The sequence below is a fragment of the Vigna unguiculata genome, chromosome 10 (genome assembly GCF_037176805.1).
Source record: "Vigna unguiculata cultivar grain cowpea cultivar isolate G323 ecotype 2 chromosome 10, ASM3717680v1, whole genome shotgun sequence".
Taxonomy (NCBI): Eukaryota; Viridiplantae; Streptophyta; class Magnoliopsida; order Fabales; family Fabaceae; genus Vigna; species Vigna unguiculata.
Window position 1 is genome coordinate 7,744,341 of NC_140801.1, and position 26,346 is coordinate 7,770,686.

Below are 26,346 nucleotides of genomic sequence, written 5' to 3' on the forward strand. Positions count from 1 at the left end.
ACAGTGATAAATAGTACCACATAAATAATTTCATTGGATAATGATATTTTGACAACTTTCTTTTACAATCTGAAGTGACATTTTTAAGTGGTTTTGAAATATAGAAAGATGAATAAATGGAAAGCCACCTAAAAGATGCCACTCCAAAATATGAGGAAAAGTTATCAAAATTTAATTATTAAAAAATTATTTTCCTAATGTTTTTCAAGCTAAATGATGAAATAAAGGACTGAGACACATTGAACTCAAAATCATTGTTTGCTTTCTACGTTTTTTTTTTCTATTAAACATTTTAAAATGACCATGTATCAAATGAATTCATTAAATTTAAAATATAAAAGAAATCCCTTCAAAAATACTTCACATGAGGAGTTTTTTTTCATTATTAATTAATCAAATATCAAGTTTACTATATTGAGTGACAAAATCAAGTGTACAAGTATCAAGTTAACCCAGAAACATGTCTAACTTTTTTTTTTCATCTATGTTGAGGAACTTTTAGCTTTAATTTTATATAAACTATGTTTTCATGTGCATGGGGGAGGAGTGCCATATTCACTATTAACATTGGATTTTATCTCTTCGTACATGACGTATGTGCATATATCAGCTTTTCGCTTTCATGTGAACACCTAACACCATGGATCTGAATTCCCTACAGTTACTATTTTCTTCTAAGCCCATACTAACGTCATCCAAACCATTCATAAGCATCGACGGTTCACATTCACTATACAACACAAAATCTGAACTGTAGATTCTCATCCAACGATTCTACTTGTCTGATTGCACGAAACAATAAAAGAACTGACCATGGCAAATCTAATCTCCCAAACCGCACACTTTCACCATTCACTGCTTCATGTTCATATTTTTTCCTATAAATAGATAACTTGCATCGAACTTAGACAATGGTCAACTTACCCTAAACCAGTGTTTTGATCCTTTTATACCAAATTGTGGTTACTATCATCATCGAGAAAGAAATGGCAAAGTTAATCCAATTCTTTGAGTTGAACACAGGGGCCAAGATTCCTTCTGTTGGGTTGGGCACATGGCAAGCTGAACCAGGAGTTGTAGCAAAAGCAGTCACCACAGCTATTGAGGTAACTAAAACTTTACTTCAATTAACATTTTCCCCCTTTTTCAATAGCATAAACTACCCAAAGAAATTTTCTGTGTTACCAAAAGTTATAGCATTTTGGTTTTTACTTATTTAAGTAGTCCAGGATTGATTAATACCATATCCACATCTTGTTGATAGAATAGCTTGTCAACATTTTGTTTCTCCGATGGGGTTAATCATTGTTAGAACTTTTTCTTAAAACGTCGAATAAAAAGAGAATTTTTGTAGCGGTTTTTTTTGGATTTATCTGTTTTGGGAACATTTTTGTTGTTTCGATTTTTCCTATGTGGGAGTGATAACTGATTTTGTTGTTGGGTCACCGTTGTTCAGGTTGGATACAGGCACATTGACTGTGCTGAAGCTTATAAAAATCAAGCAGAGGTAATAATAATTCAAGTTGATAACTTTTAAATTTCAGGGTTCATTTTTGTTTTATCTTTTCAGTTATTGATTTTGCAGTATTGCCTTTGCTCTGACATAACATGTGAACTGTGAAGAATTGTTAACTGTGGGTTGTTGAAGTTTATGATGTTGATGTTGTATAGTTTTGTTTTAATAAAAATAGAGAAGTAGATATTACTCAGTCAATTTTGGAAGCTAATTGAGATTTTATTCTGAATCTTGGTTTTCACAGATTGGTTCTGCGCTTAAGAAGCTTTTTGATGATGGAGTGTTGAAGCGTGAGGACATATGGATAACTTCCAAACTCTGGTTTGCTGTCTTTTGATAATTGTGTTCTATTTTTTTGAAAGTTGGAAAAGATTGTGTGTATTTTGTTTTGTTGCTGAGAGGAGATCCTTTGCTTTGTTGGCTATATTTTCAGGTGTAATGATCATGCTCCAGAAGATGTGCCAAAAGCATTGGATAAAACATTAAATGATTTGCAACTTGACTACATTGATCTCTATCTGGTAAGCTTTATTAATACGTGAATTCTGGCGATTTGGGTGAAGATTAAGTGCTCTACATTCAAATTAAATAAGTGTAGCAAACTAGCAATACACTGGTTTGACATTTGAAAAAGAGGGTCTAAGGTCTAAGAGTATATTTTTAGCATTATTTTACAAGGCTTTCTCCATTGAACAAAAATCAGTGGTTTCATCAATATAATGCTGCTAACTTTAGTTATCTGGGGTTCATTCCTTTTCATTCAGTATTCTCGAGTCTCTTCCTTCATACAAACTAAACTGATTTGTGGTGCAGATCCACTGGCCAGTCCGCATGAAAAGTGGATCCGTTGGATTCAAGAAAGAATATCTGGATCATCCAGACATTCCCAGCACATGGAGAGCAATGGAGGCACTGTATGACTCTGGCAAGGCTAGAGCCATAGGAGTGAGCAATTTCTCTTCAAAGAAGATTCAAGATTTGTTGGATGTAGCAAGAGTGCCTCCTGCTGTTAACCAAGTGGAATTGCACCCAGGATGGCAGCAGCCAAAGTTGCATGCATTTTGTGAATCTAAAGGAATACATATATCTGTAAGTATGGAGTATATGATACATATTTTCTTGGTACTTTCATCTATAAATTATCACTTGCAAAGAAAATGATCACTTTTTGGTGAAATTGTCTACAGGGCTAGTTGAAAATGATTCTAGTTTATACTTAACAACCATTCTTTATTTTTCTGATATTTGCATTCTAACTGTTTGTATATATGACAAAATTCTTTTCAGGGATACTCTCCACTAGGCTCACCAGGGAATCTGAAAAGTGACATTCTAAAGAATCCTGTTGTCGTGGAGGTTGCAGAGAAATTGGGGAAGACACCAGCTCAAGTGGCCCTTCGGTGGGGATTGCAATCAGGTCAAAGTGTGCTGCCAAAGAGTACTACTGAGTCCAGGATCAAGGAAAACTTTGATGTCTTTGACTGGTCTATTCCAGAAGAACTATTCGCCAAGTTCTCTGAAATTAAGCAGGCAAGTAGTTACTTAGTTACTTTGGGTGTGTTTAATTTTTGTTGTCAAAAGCTTTTTCTAGTTTTTCTCTTTTTGGTATGTAGTTCCTTTACCGTCTTAAAACTACCTTGTATTATAATGCCAGAAGTGGCCTTAAAGCTTGATTTTTTGAGTTAACACAAGGAATTTGGTCATACAGGATAGGCTAATTAAGGCCACATTTTTCGTTGATGAGACCTATGGTGCCTATAAGACCGTTGAAGAGCTCTGGGATGGTGAAGTCTGAGAAATGTTCATCATTGAGATGTTGACAGTTAAACTGTTCGTCAAGCAGATTGATTCTTCCTTTTTACCTGTTAACATCTTAAAGCCATCTTAAAGCCACCAGTTCTAGTGATTCAGGCGTGTTTGTGATTTTCATAAGTGTTATTGTTGTTAAGAACACATAATAAGTAGCCAATTGTTGTATCTTTTATTTGATGTAAGAAAGCCTAGTGCTGGGAATTTGACTAGTGGCCAAATGAATTTCTATCTTGCAATGTCAATACTTTGTGCTTATAATCGTATGGTATACTTGATTAATTGGTATTTGAAACCTTAAATTAGGTAACTGAATGAAATTTTCTTATAGCATGATTGGATAAGACATTTTAATAGGATGGTTGATTTTTTTTTTAGAGAATTTGAAATGTTTTATAACAAAATGTGTTTTTTGGTAAGAAAATTTTAAAGAAATTTATAATTTATAATTTTATTATTATAATTAGATTACTTAAAATTAAGTTTCAAATTTTACCTAAAGAGTAAAATTCTAAATATTTTTCATATTCTTAAATTTATATTTTAATATTTGTAATTTAGATCAACCAAGATTTGGTGATTCAACCTAGACTTAGATAGATGGCTAAATTTTGGATGTCCAAACTTGCTTCGATATGAGTTCAGACCATGCTTCCTCGACCTAGGTTTAGATTGACATTGTTTAACTTGCATATCGATCGGTTTGATATGGACCTAGGTCAACTCAGCTTGAGTTGGGTCTAGATAGTTTGGTGTGACCTAAGCTACTACTTGACTCAATTGGGGTTTGAGTTCAAGGAGACTCAACTTAAGTTGGGCCTACATAGTTTGGTGTGACTTAAGCGTGAATCTACTTAACTCAATTGGAGTTTGAGTTTACTTGGTAATAATTATTTGATGTTTAAATAGTTGTTTAAGTTTTGGTGGCAATTGAAATAATTTTTTCAAATAAGAAGATTAAAATTCACTAAATTTGAATTACTTTATCCAAACAAATATTTAAAAAAGTAAATAATTTAAAAGATATTAATTCAAATTTCCTATATTTGTCTTAAAATTCAATAAAATTCTTAGAGTAATTAGATTATAGAATTTAAAAATTTAATTTAATTTAAAATGTAAGAATATTTAAGGTTAAAATATTATTTTTGTCCCAATTTTCGTCAAGTTTTATCAAATCAGTCATAATTTTGTTTTTATGTTCAAATAGGTTCTAATTTTGGTCAATTTTATTCAATTTAGTCCTTTTCTATTAACACTGTTTAAATTATTGACGATAATGAACAATGACTGTCACGTGACACTTCGTGATTTTTTTTAATATGTATATTTTTTATTTTTTAAAATTGAACAATTTTGTTTCTCTCGAAATTGTGATCAAATTTAATTTTTATATAAAAGTTATAATGATGTGAATTTTAAAATATTTAATAAAAATATTTAATAAAAAATATGAATTTTAATATAAAAATTAAATTTGGTTCCAATTTCAAGAGAGACAAAATTGAAACTAAATTGAACAAAAATAATGAATATAGAGACCAAATTGAATATAAAACATTAAACATTGACTCTGACACGTGGCAGACTGCTGGGTTGACACGTCACACGTGGACATTGAAAAAAAAATAAAAACAAATTTGAAAAAAATTAAAAAAAATTAAAAAAATCAGAAAAATCACAAAGTGACACATGGTAATCATTATTCATGGTCGTTAATGATGTAAACGATGTTAGTAAAAAAGGACCAAATTGAACAAAATTGACGAAAGTTAGGACGTATTTGAGCATAAAAACAAAATTAGTATGAATTTGACAAAACTTGACGAAAATTGAGACAAAAAAAGTATTTTAACCAATATTTAAATACAAGGTTAGAGTATTAACATCCGCTTAAGTCCGCATCCCGCATAAATCTGCTTTTGGAAAGGGAAAATTCTCAGATTAATAATTTTGTGACTTTATTTTCAGAAAAAATCACATAACATCATTTGACGATTATTTTCAATTCATTCATGTGTGATTGTCGATTAACCATTTTGTAAAATGTGACGAAGGGTAAAGAGCGAACACATCCTTAGCTTAGCTTGATTTATTTAACTATCGATAAATAAGGAGAATATTTGAACCCACTTACATTGACATCAAAATTGATAACACTTTCTAATGAGTTGAAGATAACATTGCATTAGTCAACTTCAACTTCATCCAGACCAATTACTTATCTTTTATATTTTGTTACATTTTGTGATATATAGAGAGAGTGTATGACTAAAATAAAATAACAAGTTCCTCCTATAAGATATCTCTTATATCTATCATAAATATCATATCTCTCATATTTTCACACTCCCTAAAAATTCCCAACATCCATCATATTCTATATTATAATTATATGACCATAATATTTTATATTGTAATATGATTCCTAAAATTCTACAAGTTTGTATCGCAATTAAGTCCACATTAAACTTTCAAGATTAAAATGACTTAAGCGAATGTTTGCTGTAATTATATTATAGAATTCAAAATTTAAATTTAATTTAAAATGTAAGAATTTGAAATTTGTACCCTTTATTTAGTTTATTAGATTGATATATTATTTAGAGTTTCTCAGTTAAGTTAATATCGGAGACGCTTTTGAAAAACTTTCAATTAATATCCAATAGAATTGTATTTTACTAATATTAATTAGGAAAATAATTTTTATCTTCATAAATATCTTCATAATTTTAATCTGTCTAAATAATTGTAATTACACTAATTGAAAATAATCTTAACTAAAATTATTTTAGAAAAAGGTAAATTTTTTAAATATTAATTATAAAAATCTTAATGAATTGATTAAAAAGCATCAATATTAATATTTTTGAATTACTAATAATTATATGGTATTTATATAATTTTTTTATAGTCACTGATGATTGAAATGATTTATAAAAAGCAAAATATTGACAGAATTTAAATTAAATAAAAAAATATATTTGAAAAATGAAACAATTTAAAATATATTAATTTAGTGTATTTGAAAGTTTAAAAAATTGTGAATCTGCTAATAAAAAAATCTATTTCACATTATTTAATTCGTGAAAACATCGATTTCACATAGTTCAATTCCTTTTTAACTATAAATTTCACTTGTACTAAACAACTGCATAATATAATTAAATAAAGTTACAATTAATATATTAAAATTGCTTGAATAAAATTAAGAAATAGTTTAAAATTAAGGAACTCAACTTATACCAAAAAAATATATAAAAATCAACATTGGAGATATAATTGTTAGAAATATTTTATTATAATTTAAAAAATAAATAATTAAAATAAAAAAAAAAACTTATTATTGTTACTATGTTTTTATAGACCTTCAATTTATAGGTTAATATTTTTTATGGTTAATAACTATATTCTTATTACAATTTACTTATTTGTTTCCTTTTACTACCTATAAATACCACCTAGGTGCATGGAAAAAAAGGACAACAATAAAACAACCACAAACACTAGAGTTTTCTCACAAGTGTTATTTTCTTCTCTATATTATCTTTAAGACATTGGTGTTCATAAGGTTCGAAGATCCTGCACTCGGTCGATCTGACGGATTGTTGTATCTTTGGAGAAAAACGCATATGATTTGAAACACATGATTGTGTATTTGTTTAGTCCTGTGCAATATGGACGTTTTCTCTCTAAGGATAGCACTATGCGTGCCTCAACCCAGACTATTTCTACTCCTTACGTCATTTTTCTTTTATCTTTTATTTATTATTATTATAATAATTTTATTATTAATAGTATTACATCTTTGATTAATATTCTTTGATTCAGATACATGTCATTATTATTATTTCTTTAATAATTATTATTATATTATTTCATGTTTTGATTATTTATTATTTGATTAATTATATTCTAACATTCTTAGAGAGAAAAATTCTTGTTATTTCTATTTTTGATTACTCATTTGTATTCATTTCTAAAATTAAAGACAATATAAAAGGGAAGACTGAAAACACTTGTTATGAACTAATGTGTTTGGTATGGTTATAATTAAATAAGTTTCAACTAAGCGTAAAAATTTATAATATTGTCTACTCTTACCATTGATAAAGATGTTCTATATCATGTATATATTTTAAATTTTTGTATGAAAATAATTATAAAATAATTTGTCATACTAAAACTACTATTGTGTTATGGAAAACAATTGAACTAAACTTTGCATTTGCAAAGGAAAAAAAATTAGCTTGATATTTATATGATAAAAAATGATTGATAAAAAATTATCATATTAATGATGTTAAAAATATTGTTTATGACATGAAATTAAAATGAATTATTTTAATTGATATCATGTTTAAGATCATGTAAATGCTGATAAAAGAAGAAATCTTGGTATAAAAAATTGAAGGGACAGTCAAGTAAAAACTAAACTTGTCTTCCAACATTTTTTTTAAAAGAGTTTTTCATGTTTCTGAATTTAGAAACTTCCTTGCTACTCAACAAATTTATGAATGGTTTTCAAGTACAATAAGATTATTATCTCTAGACATGTGTTTTGATTGGTAAATAATATATTTGTGATGATTTGTTTGAGTTAAGTGTTTTTATGTTGTAATAAAATATTTATAAACTTTTTCTTTGATTATTAAAAATGTTGAAAGTTGTGTTATATGACATGTTATTGCTACAATTGTTGAGAAGTTGAGAAATTTTGGTTAGAGACCATTCAAATTATAAAATTTTGAGGTACAAAATTAATTAAATAGAGAAGTGATGATACATGTCTTTATAAATGAGTGTTTTGTGTGAAACTCATGGTATTATTCATTAAGTAACATATTCATATGGTGTTAATGTAATGGTGTAGCGAAAGAAAAAAAAATGCTTTTGTTTGATATGGTAAATGTTATGCTTCAAGTTCTAGCTTGCCTAATATTATATTAGTGAAATTTTATATCCTGCTTACCATATTTTGAACCCAAAAGGTTGTGATAAACTTTTTATGAGTTATGAAAGAAAAAAGAACCACATTTAAAATATTTCAAAGTGTGGGGGTGTCTTGTAAAGGTTAATATACCTTTTAATGAGAAAAAACTTTGGTTATTTATACCGATAAATATCTAGAGATATTTCCTTCAAATGATAAATTGACTAAATTTGTTTGTGATACCTTGGGAATTGTTTTTCCATCTAGTGATAGTATTATTTGTATTTCTTCTAGTTATGACAATATGTTCAATTTCTTGAGATGATTGAAGGATATATTAATGTAAATTGGATATTGATTTTGATGACACAAAATCACCTATTGGTTATGGTTATGTTGTAACCTTGGATGAAGGTGTCCTGTCATGGAAATATGTTAAAAAGTTGTTGTCATGATCTACTATGCAAGCATAAGTTATTCTTTTTTCCAATGCATCCTAACAATTAAATTGTTATATTTAAAGTTTTTAGTAAAAATGTCAATGAAATTGACATACGAGAATGAGAGACAAATATATTAAAAACATAATTACTCATGATATTATCTCTATTGACTTTGTCAGGTTAGAAAGAAATATTGCAGATTTGCTTATCGAAGGGTTGATGCATCAACAAGAATTTAAGTCGTCGAGGGGAATGAGACTATAGCCCATAAATTAGTTACAAAAATGGACACCCATCTCCTTATGAATAGTGATCCCATGGAATGGAGTTCAATGGGTAACAACAAAGTTGTTGTTGACTAAAGTACACCAGATAATTTGATTAAATTTTATGTCTCATTCCTAAAGGCGAGGTGTATTATAAATTGTGGCAATAATTAGGTTGAGGTATGTGCATTATTATGCTTATTTTATAAAATACATCTTAATAAACTCAATGGTTGAGGTATGTGTATTATTTTATAAAATACATCTTAATAAACTTAATGACAATTATTGTAGGAGTGTGAGTCACAAACCACCCTTTGAGGGGTTTACCTAGGGAGTGTGATGGTGGGGCCACCATTGTGAGACATGAGCAAGTCTCTAAGTGACACTCATGATGAAACAAGATACATGCACAAGGCCATAACGTGCATCCACTGATTAGAACCTATAATGAACATCGATATTGTATGTGTTATTTACTAAAACTCGGTCACAAGGGATGTAGCTCAAGGCAATTAAGTCTCTATATTTTCTCGGGTAGAAGTTTATAATCACTAGGTGTAAGGGTCAGATCCGGAAGGTTCCTTATGCTGAACTACAATATTTTGTTTAAAGATAATATATTTTGTTTTATTTTATTTTTTAAATTATGTGGGCGATTGTTACAAATATTTTATTATAATTTAAAAATAAATAAAATAAAAAAAACTTACTGTTACTCATGTTTTTATAGACCTTTAATTTATGGGTTAATGTTTTTTATGGCTAAGGGCCGTATTCTTATGACAATTTACTCTTTTGTCTCCCTTTTCTACCTATAAATACCATCTAGGTGCATGGGAAAAAAGGACAACAACAAAACAACCACAAACACTAGAGTTTTCTCATAAGTGTTATTTTCTTCTCTATATTATCTTTAAGACATTGGTGTGCATAAGGTTCGGAGATCCTTCGCTGCATTCGATCGATCTGACGGGTTGTTGTATCTTGGGAGAGAAACACATATGATTTGAAATACATATGATTGTGTATTTGTTAGTCTTGTGCAGTAGGGGCGTTTTCTCTCTAAGGATAGCGCTATGCGTGCCTCAACCCAGACTATTTCTACTTCTTACCTCATTTATTTTTTATCTATTATTTATTATTATTATTATAATTTTATTATTAATAGTATTATATCTCTGATTAATATTCTTTGATTCATATACATGTCACTATTATTATTACTCTAATAATTATTATTATATTATTTCTTATTTTGATTATTTATTATTTGAGTAATCATATTCTAACAATAGTATAAACAAAAATATCAATTAACCTTTTTTTTTTCCTTCCAGCCATGTCACTCCTTTTATCTCTCTTTCTTTTCTAGCAAAGACTTGAAATGTAACTTAGTATGCAGGAAAAATTGACAAAAAAACAATACTTTCAATGACTTTATATTATTAATTTATTTGTTATTTAAATTTACATTTTGAGGTAATTTTAAATTAACTTTATTAACTTTAAAAATTTAATTTAAATATTATGTTTAAGACATAAATATTTTTTAACTATAATTTTGTCACTTTTTCACATACTTTCTTCACTAGTTTTTAATTTTAGTCTTTGTATAGTTTTTTTTCCCTTAACATCACGTGATACTTTAATGAAAGTGATGTTACGGTATTTGGTTTGGTCAATGTAAAGAGTTGAGTTAAATTTAAAGAATCGTCCTACCTATATTTATATCAAGAGATTCATAGTAAAATTTTAAAAGAAAATATTACTAATCTACTATCTATTATATCTACTATACTATACAATCGACAAAACAAAATACTTTAGAAAAAACCCACAATGTCCTTTCCTAAAATCTGGACATGCGTTAAACTTTTTGGTTTCTTTGTCATTTCATTCCAATAAAATTCTTATTTTAGCCACGTCTCGGCATTTGACATCTATCTATTTCAAAGGCTTTTATGTTATTTACCGTTTCAATTCTCCTTTTCATTCTCTCGGTGCCAAAAATGTAGAACACTAGGATTACTTCAAATGTTGTCATTTACACTTTTTAGTTGTGTTCTTCCTTTCACTCACTTGGGGCGAACACCGTAACTCAGTGACAAATTGAAGTGCTTCAAATGCTCTGCTACAAGTTTGTTCTCCATTCTCTTTCATTTTTGTGGTGTATCTATTTTCGCTCTTGATCTCCACAATTGTTGTGACTTTTTAAAATTATTATTGCTGTAATCGACTACTAGAGGCTTTTTACAAATTACTACTGTTGTAATCAATTAACAAGGACTTTTTACAAATTATTACTACCGTAATCGATTACAAGACTCTTGTAATTGATTAATTGATAGTTTCCAGAAATTACAGCTACCTATAATCGATTACACAAATCTTGTAATCAATTATAGGTTGTCTTTTTCTATAAAAATGTCATTTTCTCTCTTCTAGTTGTGTATAAAGAAAATGATATTTTAACTCACTTGTTTTGATCCACTTTTAATCTATTACTTCAATCAGTATTAGAGTATCATTGTCCCTGCGCATAAACCCTCCCCAAACCCCACTCCATCGTGCTACACCCTAATGTGGCCAAATCTTGGTCAATTTTTCACCAAATTGCATCAATGTTGCTTCCAAACTTTCTACTTTTCGATTCTCTACACATCCCATCGATTGAATCGTTAAAAATCTCCGTGAAATGACTGAATCATCAAGAAGATGTAAGAATTCTACCAATGCCCATTGCCGCTATGATGCCCCCAGCAACCAAACTGGTGAAACTATTCCTTTATCTCGCCCACAAATCTTGTTTTCCTCCAATGGTCAGTACGAAAGGTATTCTTCAAAATTCTCAATAGAGATATTATTGAACCTAAATACCTTGACCTTGAATTTTTGGATGACGAAAGCTTTGAGTTCTTGGTTGTCTTGAACAATTTGGGTTTATTACCATTCATTGCCAACGGTGAACCATATTATCCAAAATTAGTCTGAGTTTTTTATTCGAATTTGCGAATTGCTGATGATGGTGTTAGTCATAGCGAAGTAAAAAAAAGTACCTATTAGAGTGGATCCAAAATTCTTTTTTCGTTTCACAAATTTGGGGAGTCAAGGTGTTTGTTTTAAGGGAAATGCGATTGATGAATGGAAGCTTGACTATTTTAGGCATGATACGAAAAAAATGATTTGTCATGACAATGCTAGTATCGAGGGTAGAATACTTATGGAGCAGATGAAAGTTGAGACACGTATATTGAATTATATCATTTGTCGTTCTACCTCGTTGTAGTAATTAGGGGTAGCAATGCAAGCCGACCCGACCTGTTTAGGCACTACCCGCCCTACATTTTCAACGCGAATAAAAAGTCTAGCTCGCCTTGCATAAGTGCGGGCCCGCGGGCTAGGTTGCATTGTTTTTTAAAATATTCGTATGATAAAGTTTTCAATGTTCAACAAATTGGAAAACTTTAACAAGTTAATCAAATTAACGTTTGGTGGTGGCACCTCTCTTTCTCCTAGTGTGCATTATAGAGGATGAAGATAATGGAAGAAACCTTGAGCGAAGACAAGGAGGACGATCCATAATCTAAACACGATGTTGGAGGTGTTGGCGAGTGTTGACCCCTATTAGAAAATGATTAAACAAATAACATTACTAATGCAAAAATATAATAATAATTATTAGAGCAATAATAATACTGATATGTATATCAATCAAAGAATATTAATCAAAGACCCAATAATTCTTATAACAATAAGATAAAAAGTAAATTAGGGGAGGAGTAGAAATAGTCTGAGTTGAGGCACGCATCCTTAGAGAGAGAATGCCCTACTACACAAGACACAACAAAATCACATGTGCTTCTCTCCCAAGATACATAACCTGTCAGATCGATCTCAACAAAGGATCTCTGAGCCTTATGAACACTACTGTTTTAAGAGATAGTATAGAGAAGAAAAGAAGAACACTTTTGAGAGAATTCTAGTGTTTGTTGTGTCTTTCTCCATACACCTTGGTGATATTTATAGGTAAAAAAAAGAAACACAAGAATCAATTATAATTAAAAATATAATTGTTAACCATAAATAACATTTATCCATAAAATTAAGAATCTATAAAATATTAATAATTATAAGATAATAATTTAATTATTTATTTTTTAAATTATATTAAAATATTTCTAACAATTCCAATATGACTGCGGACTTCACCAAAGATAAAAGTACAATGGTGGAGAGAAAGAAGGTAAGTTGTCTAGTCCTAGAGAAGAAGATGGTGAATCAGGAGCGTCAATGGCAAACTATGTATCTTATTGATTCTTTATAGTCAGATGTAAATCATCTGAACTGATTGACCCAATTTTTACTGCTGTATGAAATGTTTTAAGACTTTGTATCTTATTGTCTGTCTAAACATGAACATACTATATGCATATACGAATGCAATTTATGTCGTCAAATGAAACAACACTCACGTATGATAATTAGAAAAATAGTTTTCATATTTTATGCTTTGTTGTAATACTTTAACAAAATTATTTCTAATCGGTTAATCTTTTCTCTAATATTATCTCTGTCTTAATTAGCAATATAAAATAATCAGAACATTTGAGGCATTTTAACTAAAAAAAGAAGTAAAATAAAGAAAATAAATAAAGTAAAAATATCGATAAAAGATAAAGTGTTTAAATAGAAATAAAAAATAGTGATTGAAAGATACAAAATATATTAAAAAAATTGTCCTATCTTTTTATGAACAAACTCAACCCACAGTAATCTTCTTAGGTAATAGGATTACCACACTAGTTCCTCGTAACTATGTTAGAAACGGGTGCATTGTAGGGCAAACATATTTTAGGTAGGGTAACATTATTGAACCTAAAAGTCTTCGACATCATACTTTTGAAACAAATGTGTAATTATCAGTAAATATGTTCTATTTTGCAGTCCAGACAATATAAAATTCAAATAGTTTCAAACAAATTTAATACTTCTAGGAAGATCTAAGAAATAAAAATAAACAATTTTTAAGAGATTGAGTATATAGATTTTACGATGTCTCAAATAGATTACTTTTATTACTTTTATCTAATATGGATATATTCAATCACTTCAGGTAACGGTGATTGATTTCTCTGTAAAATATTTATATACGGATAATTATGAGACATATTTGATTTTTCTGTAAAATATTTATATTTGAGTTTTTCTTTATAGGATATTAACAACTTTCTTGTCTTTAACTAATGTAAAAAAGAGCACTGGGACCCTTAAAAACCAAAAGCACAACATTGAACTAAAATGGTCAAATTGTGAAGTAATAATACAGAAAGAGAGAACAAAAAGTATGTTTGAGCATCAGAAACACAACATTCATAAATTTTGGTTCATCAATGGATACCATCACCAAGAAACCATACTAACTGAATCCAATAAACTCTGATCACTCAAACATGTGTCCTTGTCAAGGTATTATTTTACAACAATAACATACAAATTCCTTGAACGTGGACCTGTTATTATATGACTCTAAAGTGTCATTATTTCACTGATTAAACAGAAACTCCTTCAGCAGTGGACTTGTCATATGTTTTACATATTCTATCACATTATTCACCATCCCAGAGTTCTTCAACAGTCTTATAGACCTCACTGCTTTCATGAACAAATAATCCAGTACCCTTTATAAGTCTTTCCTGCATGAGTAAATTTCATTTGTTAATAAATTTTAAAATTTATATATATATATATAAATCTAAATCTAAATCTAAATCTAAATCTAAATCTAAATCTAAATCTAAATCTCATCTTACAAGTCAATTTTTAAAATTTAAATTAGACTTTTAAAGTGTAGTTCTTAATAAATTTTGAAGAAAACAAAATAAGTTGAAATTTGAAGTACTTGCCTGTTTAATTTCAGAAAACTTAGCCATCAGGTCCTCAGGAATAGACCAGTTGAAGATATCAATATTTTCCTTGAGCCTGGCCTCATTAGAGGTCTTTGGTAGCACACTATGCCCCGTTTGAATGCCCCACCGAAGGGCAACTTGAGCTGGTGTTTTCCCCAGTTTCTCAGAAACTATATTGAGAACAGGATTCTTAAGCACATAATCACTGCTGCGAAATTCTTGTGACCCCAATGGAGAAAATCCCTTAAAAGGAATTTCATTGTATTTGTAACAGATAATCAGCAATCAGAACAAAGGTATTTGACATACATATACATACACCATTTGAAGTACCAAAATCATCAGTTTTCTATCCAGATGGCAGCAAATACATTGTCATCCATAGTTAACCCTCAACAAATTGAAGGATCTTTCGAGCAAGGATTACCAGACAGATACAACACAAACAAGACATCAGTTAACTTACGTATAAGATATTGACATTATTACCGATCCAAAACCTTAAAGTAATGGATTTATAGGTATTTATTCTTATATGGTGTTCAACTTTCTCATTTTTACTCTACGTGAAATTTAGACTCACACTTGAGTTTTCCAACACGAATATGTAAAAAATAATTGAATCCAATTGCATGAATGAAGCATAAAGTAACTTAAAAATGTGTGATATACATACAGATAGGTGAATTCCTTTGGATTCACAGAATGCATGCAACTTTGGCTGCTGCCATTGTGGGTGCAATTCCACTTGGTTAACAGCAGGAGGCACTCTTGCTACATCCAACAAATCTTGAAGCTTTTTTGAAGAGAAATTGCTCACTCCTATGGCTCTAGCCTTGCCTGAGTCATAGAGAGCTTCCATTGCTCTCCATGTGCTTGGTATGTCATGTTGTATAACATCTTCAGGTTTTGCTCCAACTGATCCCTTTTTAATCTTCACTGGCCAATGTATCTACAAATTCAACCATTTCAATTGATAAGAAATTAAGCTATTCCTAAAGATTTGTTGCACAAAACAAAACAAAAAGCTGAATTCAGAAACCGTGAATGCACTCATAATTTTTGATGTTCCACATCTACAATGGAAAATTCACAAAGCAGAAAAGGAAAGAAAAGAGTACACATACTAGATAGAGATCTACGTAGTCAAGTTGCAATTGTTGTAAAGTTCTTTCAAGTGCTTTTGGTACATCTTCTGGATCATGATCTGCGTTCCTGTGTATAGTGAAAGTGCAGAGGATCTGTGTTGAGAAACTGAATACAAACATGTAAATATCATTCCAACATTATGAAACTTTCAGAAGAATGAGAAGACAATGAAACCAGAGTTTGGAGGTAATCCATAAGTCCTCACGCTTCACAGCACCACTCTCCAAAAGCTTCTTCAGAGCAGAACCAATCTGCAGAAACCAACTTTCTATAATCAAACAAAACATATATTGACTATGATAAGACACTGAACTCTACTAAAGCAAAACGAACTTCTTTCGTATAAGTTGCTCAATTTTTTCATCTCTACCTGACTACTTAAATTCCCAAGAGTACTTTACCATATAATATAAAATTCATATGCTGTGTAGTTTTGACAGTGACCCAGTGAGGAAAATGGGGTTCTAGATTCATTATCATATGTTCGTACAATCAAGATTCACCATCATCAAATCAAATTACCTCGGCTTGATTACAATAGGCTTCAGCACAGTCGATATGCCTGTAACCCACCTGAATTTTTCATCACCACATACAACAGTTAGCCAACTCTTCTTGGGTTAGGTCTTCAGCATAAAATACTACAAACAACAATTGTTCACCATTCACAATCTAAATCAAAGAACAGTGTAAAATAAAGTCTATGAAGATCGTATTCCATGTTACTAACAATAATTTAAAGAAATAAGATTTGATTTGATGAAATTTAAAAGAAAAGTTGGAAGAGGTCATGTGTTCAAGTTCCGTTATAAAAAAACTAACGACTAACCGATAAAAACAAATAAACAGTTAAAATGGATAAAAAATTCACTTCTAATATACCTCGATGGCAGTGATTACAGTGCTAGGAACAACCGCATAAGTGCCTAACCCAATTGAAGGTATCTTGGCTCCTGTGTTCAATTCAAAGAAACTAACTGCATCGGACATTTTTTCTCAACTTAGAGAGTGGTCACTTGCAACGGATCGTCGAAATGATGTTCAATCAAGTTTGAACAGAAAATTTTGAGGAACAAGTGAGTGAAGAAGTTCATGATGGAAAATATTGGTTTTGAGGATTTTATAGCCTCAAAATCTATGAGTGTGAGGTCAGGGTGTGTGCATAAGTCAGAGTCTTGGGGGCTATGGCCTATGGTTGAAATTGTAAGAATTTAAGCAAAAAGGAGCCGCCATGGCCCACTCATTTAAGGTTTCTCGTAGATTATTAGGAGATAAATTTCAAGTTTAACGATGTATTTAGTCTATGGATTTGTTTGAAACCCTTTGACAAAATTAACTTTTTTACGTGGAAAAATTAAAAAAATTTATTTTTTTTAGTGTGAACTTTTTATTTAAAATTTATTTTAGAAATTTATTTTAGGTGTCTCTAAATAATTTATCATCATAAATTAATTTTAAAAATTAATTTTTGATGCTTTTTAAAAACTGCTTTTTAGTTACTTCAAAATTAAAAGAAAAAATGTATAAATTTAGTTATAAAATAATAAATTTGGAATGTTAAAATAGTTTGAAACTTTTGGTGTAAAAATTATCTATATTCTTTTTAATAAGAAGAAAAATTGAATTCAAAATTTCTCTCATTCGTTCTAAACACATCAAATTAATCTTATTTATTTAAATCCTCATCGACGATAAAAATTTAATATTTAGTAAAAGAGTTCATGATGTTTTTTTTCCCGATTATAAGGGGCTAAGATAATCTTCTTCTTCTGAATCTGGAAGACCAAAACAAAAATTACTTCCATACCAAAAGTAGGATTAAATCTTAAATTTATTATATTATTTTTCCAAGTGTAGAAATATAATCGTTGAATATTTAAGGAGTTTTTTTTTTTTTTTCTAAATCACGGTATTGTAGAGATAAAAACCTTATTTTTAACTACATATTTGTTTCAGTTTCTTTATTTAACTTTTAAACATTTTCTTAAATATATTTATTCATATGAAACATGGCAAAGAGTATATGAAAACACGACAAAGAGTATGAGGAAACTCTCCATTAATTTTTCATTAGTAATTGGATTGATGAGGTGTAAACATTTTCTTCGTCCCCACTTCTATGTCATCTTCTCCTTCACTCTACCTCCCTCTAATACTACCTTTCATATGCTTTCAATATTGCTATAAAAATGAGTTATTATGATTGAAAACCATCATAATGAACACTTTAGAGATAAAACTATTAGTATGCTAAAAGTATTGTAGCTGTTAGGTTTGACGATTATACATAGTAGTTGAAACAGAACATCAGATAAACTTATCTTTATTCTTTATTCAATTAGAACTTCCGTTTACAATCAAGAGTTCTGAATCAGTCATTTTGTTTCTTCTTTTAAGCGTGCTTAGACAACTTTAGTGGTTCGTATATGAAGATGTCATCTTATCTAGATATAGCTTCAAGTACATGTTCTAGAATTCTATTTGTTTACTGCATTCGAGTAATGTAAGCCATGTTTAGTTTTTTTTTTTCTTCTCATTTCCATTGTTCCATGTCATATAGGGTTTTCTATAATATGTTTGTTGTCATTGTTGATTGTAACAAATGCATTAGAAAATGCACTACAAGAAAAAGTTTGTTTAGTCTACAAACCACGTGTCAGAGGAAGGTGTACGTAGTGCAAGAAAAGAAAATGCTAAATGGCGTGATTTCATAGTGGAAGGATAATGAATTTGGTATGAAAACTTCTTTCTCCTTGATTATTCTCTTTGTAGCCCTTCTTCCCTCTGTGTGCCTTTCTGAATGCCATAATTAACTTCCCCTAATCTCATTGTTGCCCTGTAATTGCAAAAATGGATGCTGGAGCAATCTCTATATGTTCAACCCCTGCAACTTGAACATTGTTATTTCACTTTGAATATTGTTTCCTTTTTTCAGAATGTATTGGCATTGAACTTTTTTCCCAATAAATCATAGCCATTACAGATTTGTTGGTTTTTATCACTGTTTTATTGGAGAACTTTGTTTCTGGTTTTCTACCACTGTTACATTGGAGCTTTCATTGACTTCCATGGCGGAGAACACTCGAATGAAAGAGATGTAGACCGAGATTCGCAGTCACGCTGAAGACATTCGTCGTTTGAACACGACGCTTGACAATCTCCAAAAAACAATGGACATTTGAAATCAGGCGCAAGAAAAATCTCTAGAAGAGATTAAAGTGGTTTTACAACGATTACTGTTGAATTCTTCGAACACACATGGAAGTTCTTCGCACTCAAGTTCACCGGTCCAAGCGTCTCCATTAACTATCACTAACACAAAAAAGTCTTTTAACGTCCGACATTTTCGACCTTTGACGTCTGCCCAAACACCGACGTCGTATCGGGTGACGTCAAAATAACGTCGGAAAAACCTGAGCAATTTAACGTCTGTCAGGGACTGTCAGACGTTAAATAACGTCGGCCCTACAACAGTCAGACGTTAAATTACGTCGGCCCTGGTACAGTCCGACGTTAAATTACGTCTGTCAGGGCACACCAGACGTCAAACTGCTCCATTTTTTTAAAAAAATTTGACTGTTTTTACAATATCCACACACCTGAAAATCAGAAAATTCCCAGAACAATTTCATAAAACTTTCAGTACAATTTTAGAGTTACAGTTATATATAATAGAACTAAAGTTTCAATATATATTCTAAACTAATATAAATAACAACAAACTAAAAGTTTCAACATGAAATTCTTGTACAATAAAGTTTTTAAAACGAGTTCTAATTCATGTGGTATCAACTCCATCTCTCCAATAGATATGCTGCCCATTCCTGTCTTAGTGTGTGGATAATGTCATCTGGTAGAGGTGATGGATTCTTGAATCGCTGAAAAAGTAATACAATTTCATTATGTATGAATATCATTCTTTAAAGTTTGATATGATTTATAATATGTGAAAGATATATATAATTACCTCTATCCATTCATCTTTAACTGCAGCTCGAATGATTGTTCTTATCCAAGACATGACATAATATCCACATTCCCATGAATCTTCTTGCTTGTTACACTGAACATTACAAATAAAATAAACACATCAAAGTCATAAGTTGACATACAGAAATTAATAACTTTAAAATGAATGAGTTCTAACCTTTGGATATATGACTTTAAGTTGTTGGCCTCTAGGTTTACCCACAATTCTAATGAAATTTTGGAAACATAAAACATATATAAGTTTTTATAACTAAGTAGATACATAGGTTAGGATTGAAAAAAAAAATAATACTTACTCTTGTAACATGTTTTTAAAAGCTGGTGGAATCTTCCTATGGCATGAACAAAACCATACAACTAGGCATTGTCTTGGAATGATGAGACAAAGTTGCCAATGATACCTACCATCAATCACAAGTACTTAGCCAAAATAATTAATAATACTTCACAAAATATTATTAGCAAAAACACTTACGAATCAATGTATGGCGCAAAGTAGATCTCTCTATTTGACTCAACCATCCATGTTTGCAAATAAAGTTTGATTTGGTCAGGTGAGTTTCCCGAAGGTTGAATTGTTTGAGGTTCAATGAATCCATAGACGGAAGATCGACCTTGGTCCACAATGACTTTGTCCATGTACCTACAAGAAGACAGTTAGGTATAATATTAAAAGGTACCAATTCCTTGCTTTAAATATGAAATACAATAAAAAAAATCTTACATGCACCATAGTTGTATGACTGAAATATTTAACATCTTGTCTCCTGTAATGATCTCTAGTGCATCATTCAGGTTTATGTACAATGGGACATGACAATGGAGGCCAAATACTCTTAACTCCCACTCTAGCTCTACCGGTCCTCTTTTCAACTTGTGTAATTTCAGAAGCAGCTTTCCTAGAGGATCATCTTCTGCTTCCGCCATTTCATCATCTTCACGTATAACACGTGGACGTCGGACCGGCTGTTTTTCAGGACGAGTGGACTGAAATAAAGATTTAGAAAGGTTTGACGTTAAAAGTTTTATAAATTGTAAGATTGAACTACTAAAAACATGATGTCATAATACCTTTGGTGGGCTAAAGTATGGCATGATCAATGCTTTAGGCCAAGCAATAAATGTGCCTAAAGCTTCCCCAACAAATTGGATTTCTGAAGTTGGCACAGGCACTTGGGCATGGGGATCTCGAACTTCATCAATCATCACACGCACATGATGGGGCAATAGAGGAACACCATGGATAGTCTCCCCACCCTGAAGTTGTCGTCCTATGGCCACTACGCGCGGGGGGTCTTCATCAACCAATAGCTCATACTGACTTGTGTAGTCAGTATGATCTACACCAGAGCATGAGCCTTTTGTACTCACACGTTGTCCTGTTGGAGCTTGAGTGGGTAATTCCATGTTCTGTTGCTGCATGGACTGAAGCTTTTCTTCAAGTGTTCTTTGTATTTGTTGTTGCTGTTGAAGTTGTTCCATAAAACGTTGCTCCATAATTCCCATGCGTTGGTTGAATCTTTCCTCCATTTGTTGCTCCATCTTCCTCAAGGCCTCTTGACTCAACGATTCATTACTTCTTTGTGGAGGACCAAAGTAATCTCGAAGACCAATGGCACCTCCAACACCACGCACACGTCCTGGGTGCTCTGGCCTTCCAATTGCCGTTGTGAGTATATCGTCCCGACCATGGCCAACAAACGAACCCTGAGTCTCTTGCTCAATTAATTCATCCTACACCACAAAAGAAAGTTTAATCAAAAGGAGAAACATATGAACTATGATAGTCAAATAAGGTTTGTACTTACTATTTTTTGAGATATGATTTGAGCTGATTGTGATGTCATTTGCCCATCGGACTTAGTCCGAGCAGCCTTCCACATCTCGTACCTAGGAATTGCATCCACTAGGTCAGGGGACTCAAGTCCCAGAGACTGTGCACGCGACTTTTTCAATTTTTTCTCCAATAATGCATAACCACCTCGAGAGAGTACATGTGGTGTATCATTAAGCCTTTGTCTTTGTTGGGCTGCTGTCCTTTTTTCCTGTCACACATAACATTATTTAATAGTTTGAATACAGAAATGTATGACTAGTGTCACTATAAACAAATTTAACAAACAAACCTGCCAGTCTCCAGACTCTCTACATGCACGAAATTGCATCCACTCCTCCTCCGAGATTTTGTACTTCTCACAAGGAGTGTCATGTTGTCTATCTCCAAACACATATAAACGTGTGAGCCTTGCCTTGAAGTCCCTCCATCTGGTGGCTATGTGAGATAAGACTTTCTTTCTAATTCGCTCAGTGTTCGGAGTAATCTCAAATTTGTGCTGTTTAAAACATAAAATATGTTATGTTAACAGTAACATAAAAAAATACTATAGTTGGTTTAAGTAAACATACCACAAGATCCTGCCATAGGAGGTTCTTCTCGACCTCCGCGACGTCATCCCAACATGCAATTGCAATAGAAACTTTCGTTTTGGCCAACATTCCTATGTAGCTACGGTACTTTTTTTCCCAAGGGCCACTAGGTTCACCCGATCGAGGATCAATGTGGATCGGCATCCTCTCTCATCGGTTTGTGACATCCGGCAACCGAGTCACAGATCTACCAGGTCCCTCCTGGTCTGATCCGGAGCTTGTCATACCTGAAACATATCATTAGGAAATGTTAACAATGAAAATAGACTCAATTAACCTCTATTATATTAAAACAGGAAGAAAAATAAAAAAAAGTAAATGTGACAATATTATTAAATAAACACCTATCAAGAAATTGTGTTCTCCCATATGCCTTCATTGTGATCACTTCGAATAGCATGGATGTCATCAGTTACATCATCAACTTTGTCTTGAATGGTTCTTGATGAGAAAGACGTTGTCTCAAGTATGTCTAGACAATCTTCATCATCATTTACGTGCATGTTTCTTCCTTCCAATACAACTGACAATTTCTGATTGGCTGGATCAATGACATAAAAAATTTGTCTTGCTTGACTAGCCATAATAAATGGTTCATTTGTATCACTCATCTTGTTAAGATCCACCAAAGTAAAGCCAAAGTCATCTGTGCTAACACCCGAATTACTATCAACCCATTTACACTTGAAAACTGGCACTCTAAAAGTCACATAATCAACTTCCCATATTTCGTGTATTATTCCAAAGTAACTCATGGATGCTGTAACTGGATTCTTGTCCTTAGAACTGGCAAAATGTACAGATTCAGCTTGAAGTGTAACCCCACTATTTTGAACTCTACTTTTGTCATCTTCCATCTTTGAATAAAAACAATGATTGTTTATGTAGTACCCGCCATATGTAATGACATCATTGTTCGGTCCACGAGCTAGCCTCAATAGAGTTTCAGAAACATTTGGAGTCGCGTAAACCTTTTTCTTAAACCATGATAAGAATGTTTTGTTATGTTCATTAAGTGCCCATTTTTCACTCATTCGTGGATGTGCTGATTTCGTTTCATCAATGTGTTGCGTTATGTAAGGAATGACCTCTACAGTGTTGTTTAAGATGTACAAATGGGCTTGATCAACTAATTTTCTACTAACACTTTGAATCTTCACTCCACGCACACCCTTACCTTCACATTTACCTTCATGTCTAGTCTTAGGAACTCCAATTGGTTCACAACTTGGCATATAACTTGAGCAGAATTCAATGGCTTCTTCTGCAATGTACCGCTCTATAATAGAAGCTTCTGGTCGATACTGATTCTTGACATATCCCTTTAAGATCTTCATGTATCTTTCCACTGGGTACATCCATCTCAAGAAAACTGGCCCACATAATCGAATTTCCCTCACAAGATGAACTATCAAATGAACCATGATATCGAAAAATGAAGGTGGAAAATACATTTCTAATTGACACAATAGTCTAATGGCCTCATTTTCCAAATCGTCTAACACTCGAGGGTCAATAACTTTCTTGCATATGGCATTGAAGAACATACACAAACGTGTTAGAATACCTCTGACAGAAGTAGGTAAGATGGCTCGAAAAGCTACTGGTAAAAGTTGTTGCATCAACACATGACAATCGTGAGACTTTAAACCGACTAACTTTAAATCTTGCATAGAAACAAGGCTACTAATATTTGAAGAGTAACCTTGGGGAACCTTCACACTTCTTAAACACTCACAAAAAATTTGCTTCTCTTTTCTAGAAAGAGTGTGACAAGCTGGAGGCAGGTAGGTTCGTCTTCCAATTGATTGTGCATGTAACTCAGAACGGATGCCCATTTCAGCCAAATCTTGTCGTGCTTTAACTCCATCTTTAGTCTTTCCTTTTACATTTAGTAAAGTCCCGATGACGCTATCACATACATTTTTTTCAACGTGCATCACGTCTATACAATGTCGTACATCAAGTTTACACCAATATGGAAGATTAAAGAAGATTGATCGTTTCTTCCAAATGCTTTTTTCCGTGGTCTTTTTCTTTGGATGTTTCCCAAACACAATGTCAATGTTTTCCACTTGGTTGTATATTTCTTCACCATTGCAGGGTCTCGCTACAACTTCATCCTCAGGACTTCCATTAAATGCTTTTTTCATTCTACGATACGGATGATTTCGAGGAAGAAACTTTCGATGTCTTGTATACACAGTTTTCTGACCGTGCTTCAATTGAATATAACTCGTGTTTTTTTCACAAATGGGACATGCAAAATGACCTTTAACACTGTAACCGCTCAAGTTTCCATATGCTGGAAAATCATTTATGGTGCAAAACAACATTGCACGCAAACAAAACAATTCTTCAGAATATGAATCATACACATCGACACCTTCTTCCCATAATAGTTTCAAATCATCGATCAACGGCTTTAGGTACACATCAATGTCATTTCCAGGTTGTCTAGGACCCGATATCATCATAGACAACATCATATATTTCCTCTTCATGCACAACAAAGGAGATAAATTGTAAATCATCAGCAAAACTGGCCATGAACTATGTTTGCTACTTAAGTTCCCATAAGGATTCATACCATCTGTAGCAAGTCCAAGTCTTAAGTTTCTTGGCTCAGCACCAAATTCTGGAAATGTTTCATCAATCTTCTTCCATTGTGGAGAATCAGCTGGGTGTCGAAGAAGATTATCACACTTTCTTCCATCAACGTGCCATTTCAGGTTTTTTGCATCTTCTTTAATGGAAAATAGTCGTTTGAATCTAGGAATTATAGGAAGGTACCACATCACCTTAGCAGGTGGACCATCTTTGTCTTCATCGCCACTATTTCCATCAATTTTCTTTTTAAACCGCGATAAACCACATGTTGGACACGCCTTCAGTGAAGCAAACTCGTCTCTGTATAAAACACAATCATTTGGGCATGCATGTATCTTTTGATATTCCAAACCCATTGGACATAAAACTTTCTTCGCTTCGTAATTACGGATAGGTAACGTGTTATTTTCTGGAAGCATCTCCTTTAACAACTCCAACAATTCTGTGAAACTTGTATCCGTCCATCCATGCCTTGCTTTTAAACTGAATAATTTCAAAGTTGCTGACAGTCGCGTAAAGTTAGTGCATCCTGGGTACAATTGTTCCTCTGAATCGGACTTAAGAGAATCATATAAATGAACTTTTCCAAAATTCTCCTCCCCAACATCACATACCATATCTTCTAAATGATCATTCATCCAGTCATCTACATAATCTGTTCCTCGTGACGTTCTAGGCTTGTCTAATACTTCTCCATGCCAAGTCCAAAGTGTATAACTTCTCATTATACCAAAGATGAATAGATGATCACGCATTGTTCCTAAGTCATGACGTATTTGATTAAGACAACGAACACAAGGACAAAAATATGTCCCGTTACTTGAGATTGCGTGTTCTTGAACATATTGCAAAAACTCAGAAACCCCCTTTTCATACTCTTCACTTATGCGACGCTCATTCATCCAGCTTCGATCCATACTATATGTTCGTAAAAAACTCAATCAATCTCAAACTTTTAAGTCTCACAAGGTGAGGCCCTACCCATTCGAAAAAATTATTTTTCATAATTTGCTAACACATGTACAAATAAGTCAAACATCATAAATTTCACAAAATTTCGACAGCATTTCGCATTGGTCTCTGAAGTACACGAAATGAAAGTGATTAATCATGATCACAATCAAGTATGCATCCAGAGAACAACACAAATTAGCCTCAATCAAAATTTTATGAAATTTATGCGTAAACCTCAATGTACACATTGTAGAAAATTATGAAAAATAATTTTTTCAAACTGTCCAATCGGACAATTCAAGATTTAATACAAACGATTAAAAATTTAATCATTTGTATT

The 26,346-nt window shown here is 31.9% G+C and overlaps 3 protein-coding genes across 3 annotated transcripts; 1 reads left to right on the plus strand and 2 right to left on the minus strand.

Moving 5' to 3' along the window:
- Positions 1-837: 837 nt before the first annotated feature.
- Positions 838-3,570, plus strand: LOC114165104 (NADPH-dependent aldo-keto reductase, chloroplastic-like). The gene is made up of 7 exons (XM_028049760.2): positions 838-1,106; positions 1,457-1,507; positions 1,761-1,837; positions 1,950-2,037; positions 2,330-2,605; positions 2,804-3,046; positions 3,225-3,570. Exons 1-7 carry the CDS (start codon positions 987-989, stop codon positions 3,309-3,311), a joined length of 942 nt encoding a protein of 313 aa, XP_027905561.1. The 5' UTR covers positions 838-986; the 3' UTR covers positions 3,312-3,570.
- A 10,733-nt stretch (positions 3,571-14,303) lies between these two features.
- LOC114167207 (NADPH-dependent aldo-keto reductase, chloroplastic-like) lies at positions 14,304-17,202 on the minus strand. The gene is made up of 7 exons (XM_028052214.2): positions 16,908-17,202; positions 16,548-16,598; positions 16,200-16,276; positions 16,004-16,091; positions 15,553-15,828; positions 14,874-15,119; positions 14,304-14,663 (listed from the first exon to the last, which is right to left on the minus strand). The coding sequence occupies exons 1-7, from the start codon at positions 17,013-17,015 to the stop codon at positions 14,577-14,579; spliced, it is 933 nt and encodes a 310-aa protein (XP_027908015.1). The 5' UTR covers positions 17,016-17,202; the 3' UTR covers positions 14,304-14,576.
- A 2,611-nt stretch (positions 17,203-19,813) lies between these two features.
- On the minus strand, positions 19,814-25,969 carry LOC114172245 (uncharacterized). The gene is made up of 12 exons (XM_085667264.1): positions 22,797-25,969; positions 22,634-22,669; positions 22,422-22,587; positions 22,142-22,348; positions 21,824-22,060; positions 21,087-21,749; positions 20,740-21,002; positions 20,491-20,658; positions 20,312-20,416; positions 20,173-20,221; positions 19,993-20,088; positions 19,814-19,903 (listed from the first exon to the last, which is right to left on the minus strand). The coding sequence occupies exons 1-12, from the start codon at positions 25,967-25,969 to the stop codon at positions 19,814-19,816; spliced, it is 5,253 nt and encodes a 1,750-aa protein (XP_085523390.1).
- Positions 25,970-26,346: the final 377 nt, after the last annotated feature.

Excerpts from the sequence above, each read along its gene's own strand:
- LOC114165104 (XM_028049760.2), top strand. The coding sequence starts at position 987 with ATGGCAAAGTTAATCCAATTCTTTGAGTTGAACACAGGGGCCAAGATT. Across the intron at positions 1,107-1,456 it reads CAGTCACCACAGCTATTGAG|GTTGGATACAGGCACATTGA; the intron begins GTAACTAAAACT and ends ACCGTTGTTCAG. Across the intron at positions 1,838-1,949 it reads TGGATAACTTCCAAACTCTG|GTGTAATGATCATGCTCCAG; the intron begins GTTTGCTGTCTT and ends CTATATTTTCAG.
- LOC114167207 (XM_028052214.2), bottom strand. The coding sequence starts at position 17,015 with ATGTCCGATGCAGTTAGTTTCTTTGAATTGAACACAGGAGCCAAGATA. Across the intron at positions 16,277-16,547 it reads CCTATTGTAATCAAGCCGAG|ATTGGTTCTGCTCTGAAGAA; the intron begins GTAATTTGATTT and ends TGGTTTCTGCAG. Across the intron at positions 15,829-16,003 it reads ACTACGTAGATCTCTATCTA|ATACATTGGCCAGTGAAGAT; the intron begins GTATGTGTACTC and ends TTGAATTTGTAG.
- LOC114172245 (XM_085667264.1), bottom strand. The coding sequence starts at position 25,969 with ATGGATCGAAGCTGGATGAATGAGCGTCGCATAAGTGAAGAGTATGAA. Across the intron at positions 22,670-22,796 it reads GGCATATGGGAGAACACAAT|GTATGACAAGCTCCGGATCA; the intron begins TTCTTGATAGGT and ends GATATGTTTCAG. Across the intron at positions 20,659-20,739 it reads GTCATACAACTATGGTGCAT|GTACATGGACAAAGTCATTG; the intron begins GTAAGATTTTTT and ends GTCTTCTTGTAG.